This window comes from Salvelinus alpinus, chromosome 11 (assembly GCF_045679555.1).
Source record: "Salvelinus alpinus chromosome 11, SLU_Salpinus.1, whole genome shotgun sequence".
Classification (NCBI taxonomy): Eukaryota; Metazoa; Chordata; class Actinopteri; order Salmoniformes; family Salmonidae; genus Salvelinus; species Salvelinus alpinus.
In genome coordinates, this window is record NC_092096.1 from 41,468,215 (window position 1) to 41,492,503 (window position 24,289).

At 43.3% G+C, this 24,289-nt stretch overlaps 1 protein-coding gene across 10 annotated transcripts in view; it reads right to left on the bottom strand.

The window, feature by feature from the left end:
* The window catches only part of LOC139534175 (transcription factor EC-like), a 43,222-nt gene that overhangs the window by 7,771 nt on the left and 11,162 nt on the right, over positions 1-24,289 (bottom strand). For 2 of the 10 annotated variants that reach the window (XM_071333036.1, XM_071333043.1), the window contains exon 3: positions 518-769. In XM_071333036.1, the coding sequence (XP_071189137.1) occupies positions 518-769 (252 nt within the window). Of the gene's footprint in view, positions 1-517; positions 785-1,282; positions 1,454-6,440; positions 6,605-24,289 lie in introns of those variants that run through there. The other 8 variants (XM_071333037.1, XM_071333035.1, XM_071333038.1 and 5 more) reach the window with 7 other exon arrangements.

Below are 24,289 nucleotides of genomic sequence, written 5' to 3' on the forward strand. Positions count from 1 at the left end.
AACAACAGGTAGTTATAACGTTAGTTGAGCAAATGCTCTCATTGTAATTCAATGTAACATTTCCTTTCGCATCGTCTCTAAACCTATCATTCAGAGGGTGGGACAGTTAGGATCCGAATCCAATAACAGACATTTCTTCACCACCATGCTGGAAGAGATCAGCCATGGCGGGAACAAAATGTTTGTTATCAAACTACTTTCCTCCTTAACAGAGATTCTCTGTTAATTGATGAGTTATTGATGAGCGTTTTAGAGCGAATGGGCGGGTCACTAGAGATAACTGAGTTGTTCACACAGCCGGTATCTCAGGTAAAAGAGATTTAGGACACTGTAATCAAACCTGCATAGTGTGATTAAATCACCTAACTATTTTTGGCGCTGTAAGGGCCTACTAAACAAAGACATTGAGATAAAACAAACAAATAGCGGGATTGATTGAATCCCAACACTAAATATCAAAAGGTACCTAGATGAGCACTTACTGTTGTTGAAAAGATCAATCAAGACGCTCACTCACCTCGCTGTCGTGGTTGGATGCCAGGGTCAGCAGTGTAACGGGGCTGCTGGGGGTGCTGCCATCACTGAGGGGGTCCATGTGGCCATTCCTCATCACTGGAACGGTGCCCAGGAGCTGCCCTCCCTGCGCAGTGGGGTGAGGGTGGCCCCCCTGTCCCCCGGCCAGCTTGGAACCCAGGGTCAGGTACTGCTTGACCTGCTGACTCTGGGCCTGGTGCAGGTGGAACTTAGAGCCCTCCAGGTGGCTCTGGACCTGTTCCATACAGACCTAAGATCAGTTATCGGGTAACACAACAGGCAACGGTTACTATGTAGTCTCAGATAACGGAGTTTAGTGTTAGTATGCAACCTAAGATAGACATAAAAAAATAAAAGTCCCCGCTCAGCGCAGTCTCAGAGAGAGCATTGATAGTGTAGCAAGTCGTGAGTCATGTTGAAGCTGTTTCGTCAAATTGTTCTTAATCATGTTTTACCCCTGAATTACAAGACAAATCCTCTTGAATTCCCAGGCAAGTCACGGACAAATCAAACCTTAGACAGGCAGTAAGAAGATGATTTGCCGTAAGGGTCAAAAGTTGTAACAGTAAGTAGAGCACTAGCTGATGTCCCAATGTAGTATCCTTCGTATCCTTCAAATGTCTATGCCCTAAATGTCTACACACACCACACAACTACAACCGACTTACTAAACCAATATCTCAACAAAGTGTCCAAGTCGACTTCATTGGAGTGTGTATACTGTTGCTATTGAAACATTCATCCTTACGTTGGAAACTCGGCCTCCGTCTCGCATCTTGTAATAACTACAGTCCCTTAAGTGTGGCATTCTCATCAGTCAGAGAGAGACTGTCTTCAGGTCTGGTCTGCTAGTTGTAGAACAGCTCAAAGTAGCAGTAGGACTGCGGTTAAGCTGCTGCTATCCGGTGGCTATCCTGGTGAGTTGATATGAGTTGATATGTTGAGGACTGTCCCCTCCTCTCCTCAGCCAGTGTCTTTATAAACTTCTTAAGGCTCTGCACTAAATTTGCTAATTCGGCGAGAAGCCGGGCTATCCCTTAGTTTCCCTCCGTGATAATCACTTCAAACAGAGACTCATCAGATTACCCCCGGGTTTGATCCCAACAGGATATCTGCCTATGGCTTTTGCCTATATCTCGACTAATTCAACGGGACCGCCCTGTTTCTGTTTGGGAGTTATCGGCCAATCACGATCGACCCCTAGTCCGGACTCTCTACGATCTCCTTCGGGGGTCTAGTAGTTGACTCTAGCACAATTGGTTCTTTCTTGTTCTTCTTTTTTAAATAACTTTGGATGGCCATTTGTACCATGACTCCTCCTTTGGCCGCTCATTGTCTAATATCAATTACTCCAAGAATAACCCTAGATGGACTATTCTGGGGGCTAATTTTAGTACTATAGCTATCGTGACCCTATTTTTATCCTCTTGTCTAAAAATGTTTTACTCTTGTCTAGGGCTATAAAGGGGATTATTGTAGTCGTTTTTTTTATTGGTTTACGGTTGCTTAAGTATTTTGGGAAGAATTGGTTGATTGATTATTAGGTCCACTGGATGAATTGGGTTTTAATTTCTACTATCATTGAATTCCCATGAGAATTGAACGTCTTTACTGGAAACCATTTGCCTTGCTGATTGAACTCCTGGCAGTAAACGTTTGTCTCCTTTTAGGAGTAGCTTCTGGCTTTCTTAATCATTCCTCATTTATTCAATACAGAGAAGAAGCAACTCAGGTCAACGTAGGTCTGTACTACAGTTGTGAAGTTGTAATCCTGGTCATCATACAGGAACATTCAGAATTCCCTTTTTTTTCTTTTAGCTCCAGACCACAGCAGACAACCGTGACCACTTGCTCCCCTTTACTCGAATACTAGCAACAACATCTTGAGGTTGTAAAAATAAAATAAAAATCTATAACAAAAGTACTAGAAGCACATGATTTGACCACAGACACAGATGCACATAATGATAGTATAGAATCAGCATTTTTGGTCAACACCAGTGCTGTCGTCTGTCGTCCACATAGCTCACATAGATGACTGGCCCTGCTCAGAATGGACTCCCGCACGACAGTACTGAACTTGTCACCAATGAAGAGAGAGACCAAGTCTCATCGCTGGCAACTAAGGGCTAAACAAGATACCATTTGTTACTCAATCAACATTTTTCCACAGCGGATGGAAAGACTGCCAGCGTACTACACTCAGCTTGTTGTCTGAAGAGATAGAGGTTGTCCTTGGATTAATAGCCTTCTCTCTACTGTACATGCAGCAGGAGACACGCCTATTAGGTCGTTAGGGGACATCTAATTAGATTCCTACCAAGTAATGTATCTTCTGTCACTAATGCGCGGCACGACAATGACAGGACTGTGCATGAAGACAAGTCACACTGCAGTTCACTAGGCACAGAATAAGATATCTGCCTGGAGAATCGGCGATGTAGACGTTTGTAAATTACTTTGACACTCTTGAAAATGGAAGAGTTTGTGTTTATTCTATTCCACTTGATGGAACTGATTGTGACGTCCCTTCTGTCATTCAGTGGATTGCCGTGATCAGAGTCATATATTTAAAGAGTTAGGCCGACTTTTAGAATTGTGAATATTGTTCTAATTCTAGACAAATCAGTTACGTAGCATTGTTTGAATATTACCCATGTAATGTTAATGGGGAGCTAACATGGCTGCCGTAGAATGTTGAAGTGTCATGTAAATGCATCATCATTTATACAACGGGTGGGTCTAATCCTAGATGCTTCATGGTTAAAATTGCATTCCAGCCGGTTTCTATTCCACAAGTTACCAGTGGCCAAAGCAATGACGTTGAAATGCCTATTTACTCTGTTCCATCTCACTGCGCAATCCACTGTCTCATCAGCCCAGCCAGGCAATTTAGAAACTTGATCTCCTCTATAAAAAACATCTAGACATTATCTTCCATTTCTTTTAGACTAGCATTTGGTTTTCAACAGCGGAGATTTGTATAAACTTTGCTGTCGGTCTCTCCAACATCTGCGACATTGTTTGAATATTAAAATTCGATCTCCAGCTGTCCCATAGTAATGCACTTGTCGGGACGAGACAGACAAGCAGACAGTTTATCTCAGCCAGTCGAAATCATGAATCAGTTAGCATAATTTTTATGGATTTATACAATGAAATTTCAATAGAAAACTAAATGCAGCTGGTTTGCAGTCTTTCCAGCTTCAGTTTGAAGTGATTGTGCTAGCTGTGTTGTTGGCTAGCTTCTCTGAACAACAGTGTCCTAATGAGTATGCACATTTTCTATGCCAGGCAAAATCACGCATCATTAGCTCATTGTTATGAATGTACACCAATAAATGTCACTAAAAAACATCTTAAACAAATGCAAATGCAGCGACTTTGCTGTTTGACGTGACTGTAAGTTAGCTATGGTTGGCTAGCTAGCAAGCAAGGGATAAGAACGTTGCCAGCTAGTATGGCAATGGAATATTTAGAACGAACGACCAGGTCGCGTCCATATACACAGAACAGAAAGACTTAACGACTGGGTCGCGTCTCTGGCAACCGAACCGATAGAACAAACAACCAGCCGGCCTGGGAAGCAACCTTAGATTCGTGTCGGGACTATACTGTCACGTCTGCTCCCGCACCCACACACCCTATTGGTTTGGATATCGCTTATAATTATTTTCTTCTATGTCAAAATGACTCAAAGTCGGGCCTCCCGGGTGGCGCAGTGGTCTAGGGCACTGCATCGCAGCGCCAGCTGCGCCACCAGAGTCTCTGGGTTCGCGCCCAGGCTCTGTCGCAGCCGGCCGCGACCGGGAGGTCCGTAGGGCGACGCACAATTGGCCTAGCGTCGTCCGAGTTAGGGAGGGTTTGGCCGGTAGGGATATCCTTGTCTCATCGCGCTCCAGCGACTCCTGTGACGGGCCGGGCGCAGTGCGCGCTAACCGAGGGGGCCAGGTGCACGGTGTTTCCTCCGACACATTGGTGCGGCTGGCTTCCGGGTTGGAGGCGCGCTGTGTTAAGAAGCAGTGCGGCTTGGTTGGGTTGTGCTTCGGAGGACGCATAGCTTTCGACCTTCGTCTCTCCCGAGCCCGTACGGGAGGTGTAGCGATGAGACAAGATAGTAAGTACTAGCGATTGGATACCACGAAAATTGGGGAGAAAAGGGGGTACATTTTTTTACAAAAAAATAAAAATAAAGACTCAAAGTCAGGTTCGTTTGTGCACTTGACCCATGCCATTATTCTGTCCCACTGTACAAGATACATAGTTGAATGCTCTCCATATCATTCCACTAGCATATACATCAGCAAGCAGTATGCCTAACAGACATTGGCACTGTAGATGTACTGTAGGCCTGAGGCAGACATATTTTGTACTCCCAATGCAGTTGGCTTATGATTGAATCAGAGCATGAATTTGTTGTTGTTTCGTTTGTTTTTCTATTGGCCGGTGGGGAGAATATCCATGAGAGCTTTGATTCCTATTAGGACGGCAGCTGTGCCCACTTCATAACTTTGTTTTCACTGCTTAAGCCACTAAAACGAGGAATGTCTCACAGGCAGAGAAGGGAGCGACAACTTACTGATCTGATCCATGGATCACTCTGGGACTGACTCTTACTGTCTGTCTCCTACTCTGATGTATGACATGCCACATTATTTGACACGACATAGCTGTGATGGCACTGATAAAGAAAGTGCATCATGTTAATGAAATGTTCTGTCGGTTATGATCAATGAGAGTTAAATAGGATGCGCAGTATGTCAAAGTCAACAAGAAAACACAAATAATGTATGGACAGATTCAGGCTTCCCATTAAATTCGCTTTTATGAGGAAGAGAGTCATAAAAAAAGTTGGGCTAAAAACATTTGCAAGACGAAACTTGGTAAAAACCATTCAAGTTCTAACAACATCACGTAAGACAAAATTTACTAAGAACGCTTTCAAATACCAAATTAAGTTAATTGATGTTTTTAACATTTTAAAGTACTCTATGAACTATACATAATATCCATACTCAAATCTACTTTAAATTGTGACAAAGTTGCACTGATTTACCTCAGTATGTACTTTCCTCTTGAAGTCAGACAGTGAAGCCCTGCAGTAGCACAGTGATCTATGGTCTTTGAAGAGACGCCTCTGTACGTCACAGAGCTCACTCCCAGGTAGCTAGTGTTCACTATTCTAGATAGCCAGCTGTTGTTTAACTCAGTTTCACTCTTACACAAGTTCTTGTTTCACTTCAGACTAATCTGGATTATGAAACACTGGGTTATTATTTCGCTTGGACAGGCTTTTTCAATTCTGGACAGAACTTTACAACTGTTGTGATTCATTTCTACTATGAATCTCAACCTTTAGTGTTATAAAGCATTAAGTATTGTGAAGTAATACTACTACAGTAATGCTATGCAGTAATGCTCTTTCTGTGGTGTAAATACAGAAATGGATACAGAACTATATGGAACACGACAGATATGTTCTCAGACATGGTTCCTGTGGATATGCTGAACCAGCTAACCAGTTAATAGCTGTGACCACACATCTGAGATTGTATAGAGGGAGGAGAGATAATTCCACACTGAGTAGAATTGCCCTTTTTTGGAATGTCAGTCTTGAAGATCATGCTCTTTGGAACTGTGTGTGTATGTGCATGTGTAAGTAGTAAGTGAGTATTATATAGGTCACACAGAAAATGCCATTACAATAACCCACCATACATAGACACCCCATCAACCAAACAAAGCACTTTCACGTGTATCCAAGCACAAGATCTGCGAGTACCTCCATATACATGCAGTATCCTGGGTGAGACTGCAGAGACCCCCCCCCCCCCTTTTTTCTCCCTCTCTCTTTCCCTATTTATCCCCCTCTTTCCCTCTCTCCTTTGCCTGCTCATGTCACCTACCGGCAGTATCTGGATCTCAGTCAGAGTGATAACTTTGACCACACAGGATCGACTCATGGCTCCGAGAGTGACGGCCTCCCCCTACAGAGACGACTCAGGCAACAGAAGAAGAAGCACTGCCGTACTGCCTGTCCGTCAGGATCCCGGAAACAGAAAAAGGAGAAGAAGAGAGGAGCTGCCATGTGCGCTTCCTGAGCTTTGCTGAAACTAACGTATGTCGTTCCAGGAAAGGAAGGTATGACACATAAGCTTTTTGGAGAGCAGGTCCGCTTCCTTTAAGTCTGTGTGGGCGTGCGTGAGCCAAGCACTCATTGCAAACCCTAACATTGGTTAGGAAAAGGCCTGACTGTGGCAGAAATACAGATGGCAGTTGATCTGAAGCAGGGGGGGGATAGTTCTGTGTTCCTGCCTCCGACTTGCCACACTTTCCTGCCTGAAACCCTTTCAGCTCTGATTAGCACATTCCTCCCAGGTTATCTCACTGACACTCACTTCCCCAGGAATCCCTTTACTACACACACACACAAACACACACAGGTCTCACTGGGCATTCAGAAGGCCTTGTGCTTACCAGAACCTCTCTGTACCAGAAGTACTGAGGACAGCAAAGTGGAAGCTTGTGTGACTCAACCTCTTGATCCTGTAGCGTCAGATAATGTCAAAACATTCAGCGAAATGTCCAAGCCAACAAACACCTGGTCTGGGAAATGGATTCTTCCATTAGGGAACCATATTTCAGGAATGAGACTGATAGTGTTTTTTAACGCTTTCTCTGCCAAATATTCTGCGAAAACATTGTGTTGTGTCTGTTTGTCACTATTGCTTAATTCTCACGACTTCGGTCGATGTCAGCCGTATCAATATTTGTGATGGTCAAACGCCCAAATAACTTTAGACACAGTTAAGTAAACGTATCAGAGCTGAATTTAGGTACAGTGAAAGCAATAAGGGTTCAAATGACAGTACAGCGAAGCAGATAGCAAGCACATGGTCTTTGGAGTGCATGCTTAACTTGACACTTCAATGCTCAATTAAGGCCAGTGTCTCGCAGTGTCGTGAAGAAGCATGTTGTCGTGAATTCGTTTTCTGGTGGGAGGCGTGTTTGTGACGTAATAAACACCCATGTCTCTGGGCCTGAATGGTTCATGATTTTATTCTTGTGGGAAATCCTTGTGGGAAATCCTTAAGCTGATACCGTTAGGCTACTGGCCTTAGTGGAGTCATTGTGTTAACTGACAGTTTTAATTATCTGAGTAAATGAGCAGTCGAATTGAAGTGACACTTTAGCCGATGTTTTGGTATCATTTTGTTCTGCGTTTAGTGGACACATTTAGTGGACAGGAAGTTCTCAACTGGGAAGGAAGTTGGAGTTCTCAGACAAGTGCTTGTTCAGCTCTCTCTCTCTTTCTGTGTGTGTGTGTGTGTGTGTGTGTGTGTGTGTGTGTGTGTGTGTGTGTGTGTGTGTGTGTGTGTGCGTGCGTGCGTGCGTGCGTGCGTGCGTGCGTGCGTGCGTGCGTGCGTGCGTGCGTGCGTGCGTGCGTGCGTGCGTGCGTGCGTGCGCGTGCGTGTGCGCGTGCGTGTGTGTGTGTGTGTGTGTTTGTGTGCGTGCGCGCCTGTATCTTTGTATGACCCCTTATGCCTACGTCTATTTTCGCCACTGCTGAAACTCCTGGCTGGCCATTTTCCATTCATCTTGGGGCCCATCCAGAATGCTCACCTTTGTTAGTCCCACACACCACAGCAGATATATTTAAAACATGAGCAAGGTACTTCCTGTAAGAGTTGGCCTGCTTCTGAGACGAGACTTCAAAGTCCTGCTCCCACATCTAAGGGCTGTTTTATCCTGCTAGAAAAGGAATGCATAATAGCCGCGGCACCTCCCTTTAATGATTGATATATAAATTAAATATTACAGCCATTTTAACGTCAGTGTTATATGTGTGCCTAACTGTTACCTTGAGTTTGATGTTGGTATAGGGGTGGTATGTGCCTGTACTGGAAATGTTGACCTTGTATTCGTACGTTTCTTTACAACGCGCATGTACCGTCGCCTACGGTATATTGGGAATAGAGGGATGTCTACTGTGTAGATGGATATAATGTTGATTAGTTTTAATGAGGACTTGCTTGTCCGTACCAATCATATCTATTGTACAACATACAAAATCCGACAGCATGCAATATATATTGTAAATTCTGATATGAGTGAATTAGGAATATCATTGCATTCCTCGAATGCAATATAACATTTTAAGTGCGTCGATTTTTTTATTCTAGATAAACCTATAATTAGCTAATTAGTGGCAATATCTTTTGTCCAACGCATATCTTTCAGTTTCTGTTTTAATCATCCATAGCCTAAAGAGGTCATCAAACACTGAATGACCCGTTGGCTAACTAACAGTACCCTCCACACAGACACACACACACACACACACATGCTCATACACACACGCGCTCACACGAATCGAGACTTTTGAAGAAGAGGAGCAGCAACGTTACAAACAATGGCATACACTTCTAATAGGTTCGTAGGGTGGAGAGGGGAGATGAACGAGACCGTTCTTCTTTAGTCATTTCGCAGGAGATGAAATTACAGTGAAATGGAGTAATGTGATTTTCGCCCTTAAATCAATTAGCCTGGTCCTTCCCTGTCATGGATGACAAGAGGCTGTTCACAGGGACACCTGAGAGCTAAGGCATCTAAGGTCATCCTCCTCCCTCCCTGCTTCCTTCTCTTTGCTCCTGTTTAAATGACAGAGATTAGAAGGTAGATTGGAAATTTGGAAGGTATGCCAATTTTCCTGTGAAGCTAGCAGCGCCAATGAGAGGCGTGCCTGTATGGATCTCCCTGTGATACGCTTGTCTTGAACTAGGGTAATGAGCTGCTATAGTAGGGGAGAACTGTAATTTCATTTCTAGGGTAAATTAGTTTAAATTAAATAGACTGTCATGCCCTGATCTGTTTCACCTGTCCTTGTGATTGTCTCCACCCCCTCCAGGTGTCGCTTATTTTCCCCGGTGTATTTATCCCTGTGTTTCCTGTCTCTCTGTGCCAGTTCGTCTTGTATGTTCAAGTCAATCAGCATGTTTTTCCAGTGCTCCTGCTTTTCTATTCTCTTTTACTAGTCCTCCCGGTTTTGACATTTGCCTGTTTTTCTGGACTCCATTCCCGCCTGCCTGACCATTCTGTCTGCCCTGACCTTGAGCCTGCCTGCCATTCTGTACCTCTGGAACTCTGAACTGGTATTGACCTTTTGCCTGTCCACGACCATTCTCTTGCCTACCCCTTTTGGATTGTTAATAAACATCTTGGACTCTAACCATCTGCCTCCTGTGTCTGCATCTGGGTCTCGCCTTGTGCCTTTATATAGACAGAGAACAGAACAACTGCACCGTTACTTTTGTACCTGTCGGTGGGGCGGGAGTAACACAGCCTTGGGACAGAAGTAACAGCGGGCGAGAAGTGCAAAATATCGGTCTTTTCTTCATGTTTCTGGTTTGTAATGCACGTTACTTAATTTAATGTTTGTGTCAATTTTAAATAATTAATGCTAAAGGTTAGTAATTTATGATATATGAACCATGCGTCAATATCACAACGTTGCACAACCACAATGTTTTGCCTTCCAATATTAATCAGATTAAAATTGATCACCTAATAGCTATGTTAACCATCATTTCCTCATCTCACGTTAATGGGAATGTAGTAGATGTTTTTCACAATTTTCAATGACTTCATGCTTCAATAAAACATCTTTGTTCTCCTCACAGACAGACATAAAGACACTGTACATGGGTTGAATGGGGTTGTCAGGTGTTTTTTATTCACTGTTTTTGAAAATGATGAGATATACTGTTGAGGTGCTACTGAAAGGCTAAAGACATGCTGTTAAAATGCTGCTGATAGTCTACAAATAGTTTGTTGAACACCTGTAGATGAACTACAGACAGACTTTGACATGTTACTGATAGTCCATCTGTAGATACTCTACAAACTAACCAAATCAAATGTTACTGATTAGAGAAGCATGATCAACATCAACTACAGAATGCATCAATACAATTTGAGGGCTCAGAATGTCCCCTCAGTGTCCCTCTTGTCACAGAACATTTTACCTTTACAATTCAGTCATTTAGCAGATGCTCTTATCCAGAGCGACTTACAGGAACAATTCGGGTTAAGTGCCTTGCTCAGGGGCACATCGGCAGATGTTTCACCTAGTCGGCTCGGGGATTCGAACCAGCGCCCTTTCGGTTACTGGCCCAACGCTCTTACCCGCTAGGCTACCATCAAATGGCTATAGTTGTTCTTGTCATTACTCAAGCACGAGCAGCTTTAACTTCAGGAGGTAATAGTGTGACAAATCATAAACCTCCCGGATGGTACTCACGAAACCCTCACCTCCCCCCGAATCACCAAATGGCCATCTCCTGCCACATGACTCCTCCATCCTCCCTGACCCTCAGACACAAAGCTGCCCAGCGCCACAGAGCAGTGGCTTATGGGTAAACTGCTGTGTCTGTGTCTGCAGTTTTGAAGGGCATCTTTGTCCCTAACCTTGACTGAGCACTGGGTTGACCACTGGTCTGGGACTAAATGGATCCTCTTTATTGTCATCCTCTGGGTGATGTTAAGAGAAGTGGTGTTGCAGGCTACGTTAAGCTGTGTTTTGGCAGAGAGTGAAGGGGAGTACAAAGCGGTCACTTCTGTAACATTGAGGTCCTAAGATATGCACTCAGTAAAGAGATGTCGATACCGTAACTCGAGTAGAGCACAATTTCATGGAACAAATGTACTCAAGTTTTTTTCACTTCCAAGAAATATACCTGCGTAACAGAGGAGGCCGGTGTGATGAGCTATAGGAAGATGGGTTCATTGTAATGGCTGGAATGTATCAATGGAACGGTATCGAACTGATCAAACATATACAAACCCCATTGATGCCGTTCCATTAATTGCAATCCAGGTATTACACTGAGCCCATCCTCCTATAGCTCCTCCTACCAGCCTCCACTGCTGTATGATATAGTGGATATTTTCTTAAGTAGATGTTCCGATAGCAGAGTAGTAGTCTGAAGAGAATGCACGTCAAAAGCAGACTGAATACTATCGTTGTCGTACTGTATACCGAACGCAATGATTTTTTCACTGAATGTCCTTTCCATTGACAAAATCTATTTTCACAAATTGATTGAATTTGAAGGGGGGAAAAAGTTAAATACTATGTCTTATTGTAACCACCACCATTTTATTGTTCTACTTGATTTAATATTTTACCACGCTAAGAGTCATACGCATTGTATGCTCTTTTTTCATTTTTTATTTAACTAGGCAGGTCAGTTAAGAACAAAGTCTTATTTACGATGACGGCCTACCATGAGGCAAAAGGCCTCCTGTGGGATAAAAAAAAAAGTATGACATAACACACATCACGACAAGAGAGACACCAGAACACTACACAAAGAGAGACCTAAGACAACAACACAGCATGGCAGCAACACATGACAACACAGCATGGTAGCAACACAACTTTGTTTACATTGTTACGCTGATAGTCAGGCAGAACACAACCACTGTACATTTAATGCAATAGGTTTTAACCAACCCTTGTTGGTCTGTCTTATTTCAGGAACAATTAGGAAAACAGCGAGCTTCCGCTCAGAGCAGAAAGCGTTCCGATAGAGGTAAGAGAATGGAAAACAATTGGTCCATTTTACAACAAATGTCAGGGTAGATGAAATGAGAGTGAACTATTAGCTGGCCTGTCATGGCTGTCTGATTCTGGGAAGCTCACGCTGCTTTCCTATTGTTTGGATTTATCATCTACTCTGTGACTGAGGGAGAAAAGCTGACAGCTCACAAAAAAATGGTTTCATTTCGACCAGGGTGATATTTACTGCGTGTTGTGAATAATCTTTCATTGATTCCTCCTATATCAGAGTTACTAAAAGCAGCCCTGCCTGGCTTATAACGTGGAGACTGGAGATGAAAAAAAAGCACTGGTTCCATCCCTGCCTTACCTCCTCCCCCAACTGACCTTTTGGATCTCCCTGGAGTAAAATCCTCCTCCAAACTTTTGAAAGTGCACATTAAGTATATATCTGGGCTAAATCTGCAAGCCACCGTTCAAAACCTTTCACTCGATATATTCATTACGCCCCCCCCCATAATCTGATTGTGGGAAATGAAATAATGCAATAGCTGTTTAATGAGAACTAAGCAGAACATTTGATCAACTTTGACCTTACAGGAACAAATAATATGTGGTTTGTGTGTGGCGAACAAAGGCGCGTTTGTCCTAAGCGTCTTTGGTCCCCTGTCGTTGCACAGTTGGATGTTTCGAGGGGGGAGAGGGAGACAGAGCGCACGCGCGCACAGGAGGAGATCTGTGCTACCCAGAGGCACCCAGGCTGAGGTTAGAACCGACCGTGAGCCAGTGAAAGCGGTGAAGGATAGGGGGGAGGAGGTAGAGTAGATGGGCACCCTGTCCCCTGTCTTGTTACGAGGTGGTTACTGTGTTGTAGAAGCAAGGGGGAAACCCACATACAGTCTAAAGAAATTAGGATTTAAGAAAAGTTGCCAGATCATAAATTAAAATCGTTATTGTGGTTATGCTCACAAGACACTGTTAGGATGTACTCAGATACTGTGAAAATGTTGTACGTACAAAAGGCCCATAAGTCCTCTTCACAACTCCACATTCCCGACACACACAGCAGCAAATAAATCTCAATGCTCGCATTGCATAGCCTAGCTAAATGTTGTTTACACATAATCATACGTCACAGTCACTTTTATACACTTCTATTAGCCTTGTTAATTCTGATACATGCCATGTGTCATTTTGACAAATACTGTGACAATTATTTATTTTTTTTTTGCCTGTCTTACCCAAGGGAATAATGACTGGATATATCATCACAATGACATCACAATCCTATTGCCCCGGGGATTTGTTGTTATGTGTCACACTCTTAGTAACCCATATGCCTTCCGAAAGTATTCACACCCCTTGACTTTTTCCACATTTTGTTTGTGTTACAGCCTGAATTGATTAAATTTAGATTTTTTTGTCACTGGCCTTCACACAATACCCTATAATGTCAAATTGGAATTAGGTTTTTACACATTTTTACCAATTAATAAAATATTAAAAGCTGAAATGTCTTGAGTCGATTGAGTTGTTATGGAAAGCCTAAATAAATTCAGGAATGTAAATTTGTTTCAAAAGTCACATAATATGTTGCATGGACTCTGTGTGCAATAATAGTGTTTAACATGATTTTTGAATGACTACCTCATCTCTGTACCCCACACATACAATTATCTGTAAGGTCCCTCAGAAGAGCAGTGAATGTCAAACACAGATTCAACCACAAAGACCAGGGAAGTTTTCCAATGCCTCACGAAGAAGGGCACCTATTGGTAGATGGGCAAAAATAAAAAAGCGGACATTGAACATTCCTTTGAACATGGTGAAGTTATTAATTACACTTTGGATGGTGTATCAATACACCCAGTCAATACAAAGATACAGGCGTCCTTCCTAACTCAGTTGCCGGAGAGGAAGGAAACAGCTCAGGGATTTCACCATGAGGCCAATGGTGACTTTAAAACAGTTACAGAGTTTAATGGCTGTGGTGGGAGAGAACTGAGGATGGATCAACAACATTGTAGTTACTCTACAATATTAACTTAATTGACAGAGTGCAGAATATAAATATTCCAAAACATGCATCCTGTTTGCAACAAGGCACTAAAGTAATACTGCAAAAATGTGGCAAACCAATTAACCTTTTGACCTAAATACAACGTCTTATGTTTGGGGCAAATCCAACAGAACACATTACTGAATACCACTCTCCATATTTTCAAGCATAGTGGTGGCTGCATCATGTTATGGGTATGCTTGTAATCGTTAAGGACTGTGGAGTTTTTCAGGATAAAAAATAAATGGAATGGATCTAAGCACAGGCAAAATTCTACAAAGTATTGACTCATGTCTAAAAACATGTTTTTACTTTGTCATTATGGGGTATTGTGTGTAGATGGGTGAGAAAATAAATATTTTTAATCCAGTTTGAATTCAGGTTGGAATACAACAAAATGTGAAATAAGTCAAGGGGTATGAATACTTTCTGAAGGCACTGTAATTGACCTCTGTATTCTGTTTGTTTTACTGGCTTTAATTGTACTCTACTATCTATTAAAGTTCTACAAATACTTACAACTCGGCATGCAAATGTATTTTTTCCACTGACAACAGACAGGGGGATGTAATGAACCATGAACTATCCCCAAAGTACTCTACTATAGTTCATAACGGTACTGTTATAACTTAATAAAATAGATTTTAATATTCAATAATTTCTTTATAGAACAATAATTAATTGTCCAGGCCAGTCTGCTTTAAATTGGATCAATGGCCCCCCTTTTTTCTTAATTGATTAATCATCTCAGCCTGAGTTTAATTTGATATTGAAGAAGACAAGGCCCCCAGAGCGAGGAGTACAAAGTAAACCACTGTACCAGCCTCCCTTGGCCGGCCTGTCAAAGAGGGGCCTTGTCTCCCCGTGTCCTGTCGTGGGTCTCCGTCCCCTGTCCCAGCCCTATCTCTTTAGGACCTGATCCAGGATCGAGCGCCAAGATAGTCACGGAGGAGATATACAATGATTTGTTGGACATCAGATAAGGTCCGTTTCTCATCTCGGCGAATCAGCTGTATTCTTAGCCTGCCTGCGTGTAGAGGAGAAGCCTCTTCTCTTTTTAAGTTCTCCTCGCTTCTAAAACCCTCTCATGACCAACTGATCTACTTTGATTTGTATGCGTACAGTAGCAGGTGTAGGCTAGCACAATCTATACCAGCACAATATACTGGCGTCCCGCGGATCAATTTCCTAAAAACAAATGTAAAAACTGTTGGGGGACTCAATTTACGGTTGAGAGTTGGAATACTAGAATACACAGGGTGTCATTTCTAATTGTGGTTGTGCATCAGCAGTTTTTCTGTGTCACTGACAGTCACTCATTTAGCCCATGTCAGATAAATTAGTTTAGATTGGTAAATTAGTCTAGCGTCCAGCTATCTAAATTTGGTCGAATTAGCAAACATTTCTCTCCACCCAATTGCCGCAAAACTGCAAAATCTTCTCTCTGCCCCATGGCAAAATGTGTAGAATTGCAAGTATTTAACTCTAAAACGTAGTATTTTTTCCTCCATGGATGGGGGTATGCAGAGTTCCGATTTATTTGGTGGCCCCCACCCCCATCAACGTTGGCCACCCCTGATCTATACTATAGCTATTGGTCGATAACAAAAACAATCACAGGGCAAAAACAATCGATTATCGGACGTTATCTTTCATCTTAATCTCACAATAGGATAACAGCTGAGACGTTTTTGACTTCACTCAAGCCCACTGAACCCTGAGTACTAACTGCCCTGATAGTTCAAATGGTGTTCCATGTGATGTCAGAGTGGGTCAGCTCAGCAGTAAGTCTCTAAACCCTTTAAAGGTGTAACGTAGCAATCCTTAAAGAGGTCCAACAGTTGCTTCAGCCTGGTCTTTTTAATGTAGCCAGAGAGGGCTAATAATCCCAGCGTTAACTCCAGCACTACCAGAGCACAGAACATTCCTGGGATGTTTCTCACCACCTCTTCTCTCCCCCTTTTCCTCTCACTTCTCCCCATCACCTCTTCCCCCCCCCACCTCTCTCCCTCCATCTCTCTCCCCTTTCTTTTGGGCTCAGCATCACTATGATCTGATGTGCAGCGGAGAGAGACGGAAAGAGAGAGAGAGAAAGAGAGCGAGCACCTGTGTGAGGCTAATGTGACACGGCACCAGTCTTTTCATCACAGCGGGGTGCCCTCCAGACCAAAAGACTGACTTTAGACTTATTAGGATATTAATTGCTTGACATGGCACACCCAGGTAATGGTACTATGGAAACCTTTTAACAGCAAATAAAGCACAGATTCAAAAAAAGAAAGAAGCGTGAGTTGTAAGAGGTTAGATTCGAACCATAACAAGTGCTGATTTTTTTTTTTTTTTTTTTACAACAATCACGTGTCTTCTGCTTAAAAACTCGGGTTAAGGCAATTGAGTTAAACTCTCCTACACTCTTCTCTCCGCCACAGTATGTAGCGTGAGTTGGGCTAATTACACGTAATCTGATGTTTCGGTTCCTTCTGAATTGTGTCCTTTGACACAGAATGCCATCTGCAAACACAGTCAGAGACAACTGATAGTACGGATAGGTGAATGGGGCTCAGTGTTTTCCCTGTGTGGAATGTACTACCGTACACACGCTCTTTCAGCGCCACCGTTAGCACCAGAATAGTAACACCAGCATAGGTTGTGTATTGTGACTAACCCTCACTGGTGGTTCTGCAAGATACACACCTCTGTCTGTCATCAGGCAACACAGAGTATGTGAACCTGATGTTGTCCTCAGTTTGAGTTGATAACAGGCCTATTTGACATTTTTACATTTTAGTCATTTAGCAGACGCTCTTATCCAGAGCGACTTACAGGAGGAATTAGGGTTAAGTGCCTTGCTCAAGGGCACATTGACCGATTTTTCACCTAGTCGGCTCTGGGATTTGAACCAACGACCTTTCGGTTACTGGCCCAACGCTCTTAACCAATAGGCTATCTACGATTCTCTTTGCATGATATGTCTCTCAAAAATATTTTCTTGGTTGTTTTTGTTGTTTTCTGTTAAAGGTGACCTCGGTGTAAGGAAGAAAGCTCAGAAAACCTTTTAAATAATCAGGTTGTAGCCTTTACCATAGCTTTCACCTTTAAAGAAAATGCACGTCTCGAAATGCCACAACTCTCTTCCTCTTCTACTTGTTCTATGACCATGTGCGTGTTACATGGTCATTAGACTATTCGTTTCATAATTATATTACAGTAATCATGTAGCCATAACATTGCTGACGTCACCAGACTTGCCCGTGCACATGCTGTTAATCTCATAGCCTGTTATCCTAACTCAACTGTGCATCTCAACCTACAGGATAACTACACTGCAGGAGAAGATGAGTGGTCATGACAAGAGCATGCCAGAGATGATTATCTGTAGACCAAGTGGTTGGGCCTTGACCAAGGGATATTTATCTTGTCATCAGAGTTCATTCAACTTTGATGATCCTTTCCTGGCTTTGTGTACGATACAGTTGCTTTATCTAAAAGTTCATTCAATTGTTACAGCTTTGCATACACATGGTCCATTCATGTACTCTATTGAAAATGTTATTTGAGAATTAGTAAAATGCCCGTAATTCTCAAAGAGTGATGCCATCTTATATTATTATATTAGTACCATTTGATAATTATTATTATTATTATTGTTATTTATTCTACATTATTTCTAATCTTACTTTGAAATGAGTGACTAAAACAAAACACAGCTATAAACAGCATTTCCGTTTGACTTACCTGGCCATACCAATTATATTCCAGCATAATGGCTATCGCTTGATAGTAGCGGTGTTTGTTCCGGTTTAAACTGTTCTTAAAATATGATGGCCACTCTGACTCTTCGGTTCTGTATCTGTACAACTCCTTGCTTTTCCCTGGGCGTTGTTGGCTAATAATGTCGTCAGGTCTCGGGGGGGATAGCTAGCTTAGCACTCACCCATCAACATGGCACAGCCCAACTCAGCACAGCTTAGCCACTACACTGTTGAAAGTTTTGCACTCCCAGAGCTTACGACCTGTTGATAATGAACCTGAACCCATTATTTTGAGTCAATGAATTGAAAGAAATAGGGCAAAGAATGAAAGCCACCGGGCCAATTACCGGCCCGCTTTGATGTATTACGCCGCCCGTGCTCCTCACCCAAACCGCTCCACGTCTTTTGTCTTTATCCCCTCTGTTATTCATTAATTATTCTGACCGGGGTCAAGGGTCGCACGGCTAATTGTGCAGACCATCTTACTTTGAGGATGGTGGGGATACTGCCTACTAACACTGACACTCTTCCTCCCTGTGCCTAGCCACCTTGCATTATGCCAATTAATCCAATTCTTACATTTTTGTATCTTTTACTTTTTCTCCTGGCCCCCTTCATTTGGGTTCTCGTTCTTAATCTTTAGGGTTCGTAGGTTCCACAACACCAATACCCCTCTCCCCCCTCACGTATCTGGGGGTGGTTGTGGTTGGTGATGTTACCGGGGGAATTGACCATTTAGACCAGGGGTGGGCAAAGGTTTTAGCAGGGGCCTAATTTTTTGTTGTTGTCCAAATCAATTTGCAAACTAGAAAAAGGGCAGTATGTAGTCTATTTATCATTTCTACGTACTCTCTATCTAGTGTGGCCCGCTTGTCGTAGTTTGCCCACCCCTGGTTTAAACCCTCTCTAATTCAGAGGACAGACCAGGGGGGAGACATACCATTTGAACTTTAAATGTCTCTGACAGGAGAGATAAACTCTCTGTGTGTAATCATTCATGACCATTTTAGCATTTAAAGACTTTTGTCCAAAGTGATTTAGTTTGTTATGTCACAACTCCTGCTTCAACCAGCCATTGAAGACACTCTCTGTCCCTAACCTTGATTCCCACAAGTCAAACCCAGCTAAAACTACATGGCTCTCCACAGTGGACTTTGCTTGCTCCTTCCTTTTCATTTCCCACAGCTGAATGAAGGGTTAACCGCCCGGAGCTCTGTCACAGTTTGAGCCAGTTAACAGCCTGTTGGAAAGGCCACACTTGATTTATGGTATAGATAGATAGTATAGATAAAGTACAGTCAATGACATTGTTGTCTGTCTGTCTGTCTATCCTACCAAGTAGGATAGTAGATACTAAACCTCACAATACGTGGGTTGTGCACTTCAGAAATATGTGGCCCAAAAAAGAAGACTCCTCGAACTACTCTGTTGCCAGATATAAATCAGACTGGAACCAAGCTAGAATGGAATAGGCCTATACTCAGTGGACTGCAAACACTGAGAGACATTCTTCTTGCTCCCTTTCATTTTAATTGAATTAAACCATAATTTATACAGGATAGTCTCATTGAGATAACATCTCTTTTGCTAGAGAGACCACCTCCAACCGAAGCACTGATTTGACATTGTACTGTAACTGATAATATTCGGATCCAACGCTATGGACTCCCCTCTTACCGCTGCAGGTCAAGTCATACACCCTCAACGTCACAGAGGATTCCATGAAAATACAAGAAACAAAAGGACATATTATCCTAGCAGTGAAGGCCATGGCGGAGGAGAGGGGCCGTCATCTGTTAAGCAACCCGTGTCAATGTGATTAGGCGGAAAAGACGGCAACTCAGTATTTTATTGTCTGTTGGGTCACTTTATCTCTCCCTCCATCTGAAAGCGTGAATACGGAGATGTCATGTCCTTGTCTGGAGATGATGGATGAGGGAAGTAAAGTTTTCATGGGCAATTCTATAGATAGATAATTTACTTTTATTTATATGTATAAAATATACAGGAGTCCACAGTACAGCACCCACCAATGGAATTAGTGTGAGGATTTGAATTAGCTCGGTAATTGCTGTTGTTTTTTGCCTGTAAGCTCTTTAAACACTTAGGAGACTTAAGGGATTGTTCTAAGTAGACTGTAGAAAATGAGAGTTGTGAATTTTATAGTTCTATGACTGGCCAGTCTACCGTGCTTAGTGAAAGGTCAGTTAAAAAGGTCTTTTTAACCTGTTATATTATTTCAGGATGTCGTTAAACCAGTTTGCCTTTTTATTGAGGGGTTTTAAAATTGAATTTAGTTGCGTACAATTTAAGTATGCTTATATAAGATCTTGCATATCTCATACTTCGTCATGAATTGTATTTTAGATTCTTATTTTCAAGTTTATTGCATCTCCAAAACCAGATTAAGATTTGCATTTATTTTCGACTCACTCCATTGGACTTTAAAGAAGTTGTGTTCTTTCGATGTCAGCTAGTCCAAATGCTCCCTTAGTTGTCTAGTGACGGAAATCCCAGACCTAGGGAAAGGGGATACCTAGTCAGTTGCGCAACTGAATGCATTAAACCGAAATGTGTCTTCTGTATTTATCCCAACCCCTCTGAATCAGAGAGGTGTAGGGGGCTGCCTTAATCGGCATCCACGTCATCGGCACCCGGGAAGCAGTTATTGTGGGGGTTAACTGCCTTGCCCAAGGGCAGAACGGCAGATTTTTCCACCTTGCTGGTGCGAGGATTCGAACCAGCAACCTTTCTGTTATTGGCCAGGCTACCTGCCACCCTGGCAACAGCCCGTCTGCCTAGGGAGAGTAATAGTTGTCTGTCATGAACAGACAGACGTGTCTCTAATTTCACCCCATGGAACTACTGTGTATCACTGCTAGCCTGGTCTCCATGGCTGTCCTCTTCAAAGGGAGTCCGTGTAGCCCAGCACCCCTGGCTAAGACCAGTCTCAGACTGGTCCCTGTCCCCTCTCCAAAGGTTAGTTCCTGGGGCAGTGTCTGTCCTGACGCCACTGGTAATAGATGTGTCCCACTTTGGCCTAGTTAACTTGGTGGCCGGAGAGGGGAGATGGGGCTGAAGGGATGAGGGGGAGGGGGCTAAATTACGCCAAATGATGACAGGACACAGTGGGTCTGTGTGAGGGAGTTGTTTCTTCTCTCGCTTCTCATCCTCTTTAGATAGGAGCAGGTCATAGGTGACTAGGGAGGACAAGATAAGATCACGCTAGGGTCGGGTCTTTCACGAGGCCACTGATGCATTTGACCTGGTGGTGTTAACAAATCGAGATCAACTCTACATCTGTCATGAACGATTAGGAAATATTTGTCTGCTTTTCCGTTTAGAACGTAGGGAAATTAGGAAACGTTAAGGGCTTTGCTCAAGTAATTCCTATTTCTCTAAAGTAGGATCAGCATGAAATGGGCTCCAGGTTCATATTGTCCATGTGTACATGGACATGACACAACTAATAGAGCATTTTTGTCCCTTGTGTGGTCCCTTTGATGAGCACAGTGGGATAAGGATCAATCCAATAATCAGACAGGAATGTCACCATCCACCAACAGCCCCCACCTCAAACCCTCACCATAACCCCTTCAAACCCACCACCACACCCTCCCACCACTGAGTCCTGATCTCCCTCTCAGCACCTCTAGCCTCCAGAGACCCCAGCCTCACCCCTCTCTCATTATAAAACAGATCCCAAATCAGCAGGGGGGGCAGATCTCCTCAGGCCTTACTAGCCACTGCTCACCGCTCACTGCTCCAGCCACACACTACTGGACTAACTGGTTGCTTATTCTATTTCATGCATTGTACCATTGTACCTTTTCTTTTGAATCCTATTAGTGGCTGAACTTGGTTTAACTGAAAAAGACTGACGACTTCACTCAATTAGCCGTAATAGGATTAACCGCTGGTATGGGCCGGGAGGTTTAAATAGGAATGGAATTTTGGCAGACACCTGCTACATGCACTGCATTAATCTCATAACGTCTAGTATGTGGGGGCCGCTTGTTAATGGGGGCCAGGGATGCCAGTGTTCCAGTGTGCAGTAGGCCCTGTGTGTATGTGGATGATGGGGCAGGGATCTGAGAGTTGGCAGACACACTGAAGGCTGTCCCTGTCCTGTTCCAAGCCCCAGCCTAGGTCTGTTAGGCTGCCAAGAACCCATCTGTGGGAGGGAGGAAGAGAGGGAAGGATAATACAATGACTTTATTAGGAGGAAGAGGTGAGGGTGGGGGGGGCTCAGGACTGGGACTCTGTGTGTGTGTGTGTGTGTGTGTGTGTGTGTGTGTGTGTGTGTGTGTGTGTGTGTGTGTGTGTGTGTGTGTGTGTGTGTGTGTGTGTGTGTGTGTGTGTGTGTGTGTGTGTGTGTGTGTGTGTCACTTAGTAGGCATCCTGCGCATGTTCGTCCACTCCAAAATAATTCCAGCATCCAAACAGTGCACTTTGATCCATGGAAAGAGACATCTGTTACAAAACATCAAAAAAGTGATTCGCCAAAATAAGTGACGAGTCATGCTGACAAAAGGACCTTTTTTTTGTAGAAAGAAAAGGTGGGACAACTGAAAAAGGTCGGACGTACGGGACTGCCCCGGGATGACGTGTTATTATTATTGTTAACCTTTATTTTAACAGGGAATCAGTGCTGAGACCAAGGTCTCTTTTCCAGATGAGCCCTGTATAGCACCACAATACACGTCACAATACAACAAACACATTAAACTACACGTTATTATACACAACAATATACAAAAAGCTAAACACAATCCTAAAAAACAGACACATTCTTCAGTAAAAAGGTGACTCTATTTCCCCCAGGTCATAAAACACAACGTTTAAATGCTGTTACGAATCACATCCGAAAATCTCCAAATGTCAAACAAGGCCTTTACTTTAATGTATAGGGAGTATTAATACTGGAATGGATAAATCTTTTAACCATCTGGGGAGGAAAGTACAGTATGAGATATACAGTACCAGTCAAAAGTTCTAGAACACCTACTCATTCCAGGGTTTTTCTTTCTTTTTACTATTTTCTACATTGTAGAATAATAGTGAAGACATCAAAACTATGAAATAACACATATGGAATCCTGTAGTAACCAAAAAAAGCGGCTAACCGTGTCAATATATCCTCCAAACACCAGCTTCCATATACAACAAAGTACATTACGTATTTTTTTGTTTTCCCTTTATCCACTTAGAGGAATTGGATCAGAACCATGTGTGCCAGGGGAATCCACATCTGCTCGACAGTGTTTCTCCATATGGTAGATGGACTGTTTCCCTGACACAGTATTCTGGCCAGAGACAAGAAACCTAAAAAAGCTGAGTAACCTAGGTATAGTTCAAAGATGCTACAGTACTGTATAGTAATTGCAACTGGCCCTCAGGTCTCCCAGGCAGGCTCGGAGTGTGTGTAGGCCTACACTATAAAAGCTCTTCTGTTGAACCACAGCTGCTCTGGTTGTGGGACTTTAATACCCTACCTCTGGCTCTTCCTTTGGATTCATCCCAGCAGAGATGGGGTCTGGACTGGAGTGTGTAGATACATAGATAGACTCCCTCATACTGACTGACTGCAGGCCTAGTGGGCCACAGCACGACACCCACAGGCACCGCGCCAGCCCAGATGGGTGGTCTGGTCCAATCACTGCCTGAATCTCTGTGGCTTAGCATGTAAGGAGCCTAGCTACCCCCCCCCTAACTACACCTTCCCCCTTTCCTACACCCAGTCCCTCAGGCTGGTCCATATGGCTGTCAGCTTTGGGCCCCCCACCAACCCCTCCACCTCCACCTGCCCTGAGACAGTCAACATCAGGCATAATCAGGCTCACAGCAGGGGCTGCTTGTACATACACACTGCTGGATTCCCATCCATCCATCCCCCATGCCCTCAGCAACCTTAGGGGAGACCCTGCTTCTGATAGGATCGACCCTCTTGGTACCTCTTACACACAGGCAAACACGTGTGAGTACACACACAAATAAATACACAGGTGTATACACACACATTCTTAATCGCTCTTTCTCGTTCTCTCTCACACACACACACACTCAATGGCACACACACCGAGACGCGGGTAAGGCCCTAGCTCCCCTGAACCAGACACACTTTAACACATGAAAGGCCTCCTGCAGACCAGAGAAAACAGAACTGCTGCTTTGAAGTTTCCCTGAGTTTCCCTCCTCTCCCCAACACCGGCTGCAAGTCTGATTCATTTCTTGCTTTGGGTAACCTGTCTTGGCCAACTGTAACTGAGCTGGGAGTTATTTTACTTCATAGACAACAGCCCCAACATCCCCAAACTGGGAAATATAAACTCTCAGTTGCATAGCTAGAAGCCAGGGGAGGAGAGAGAATAAAAAAAACTCAAA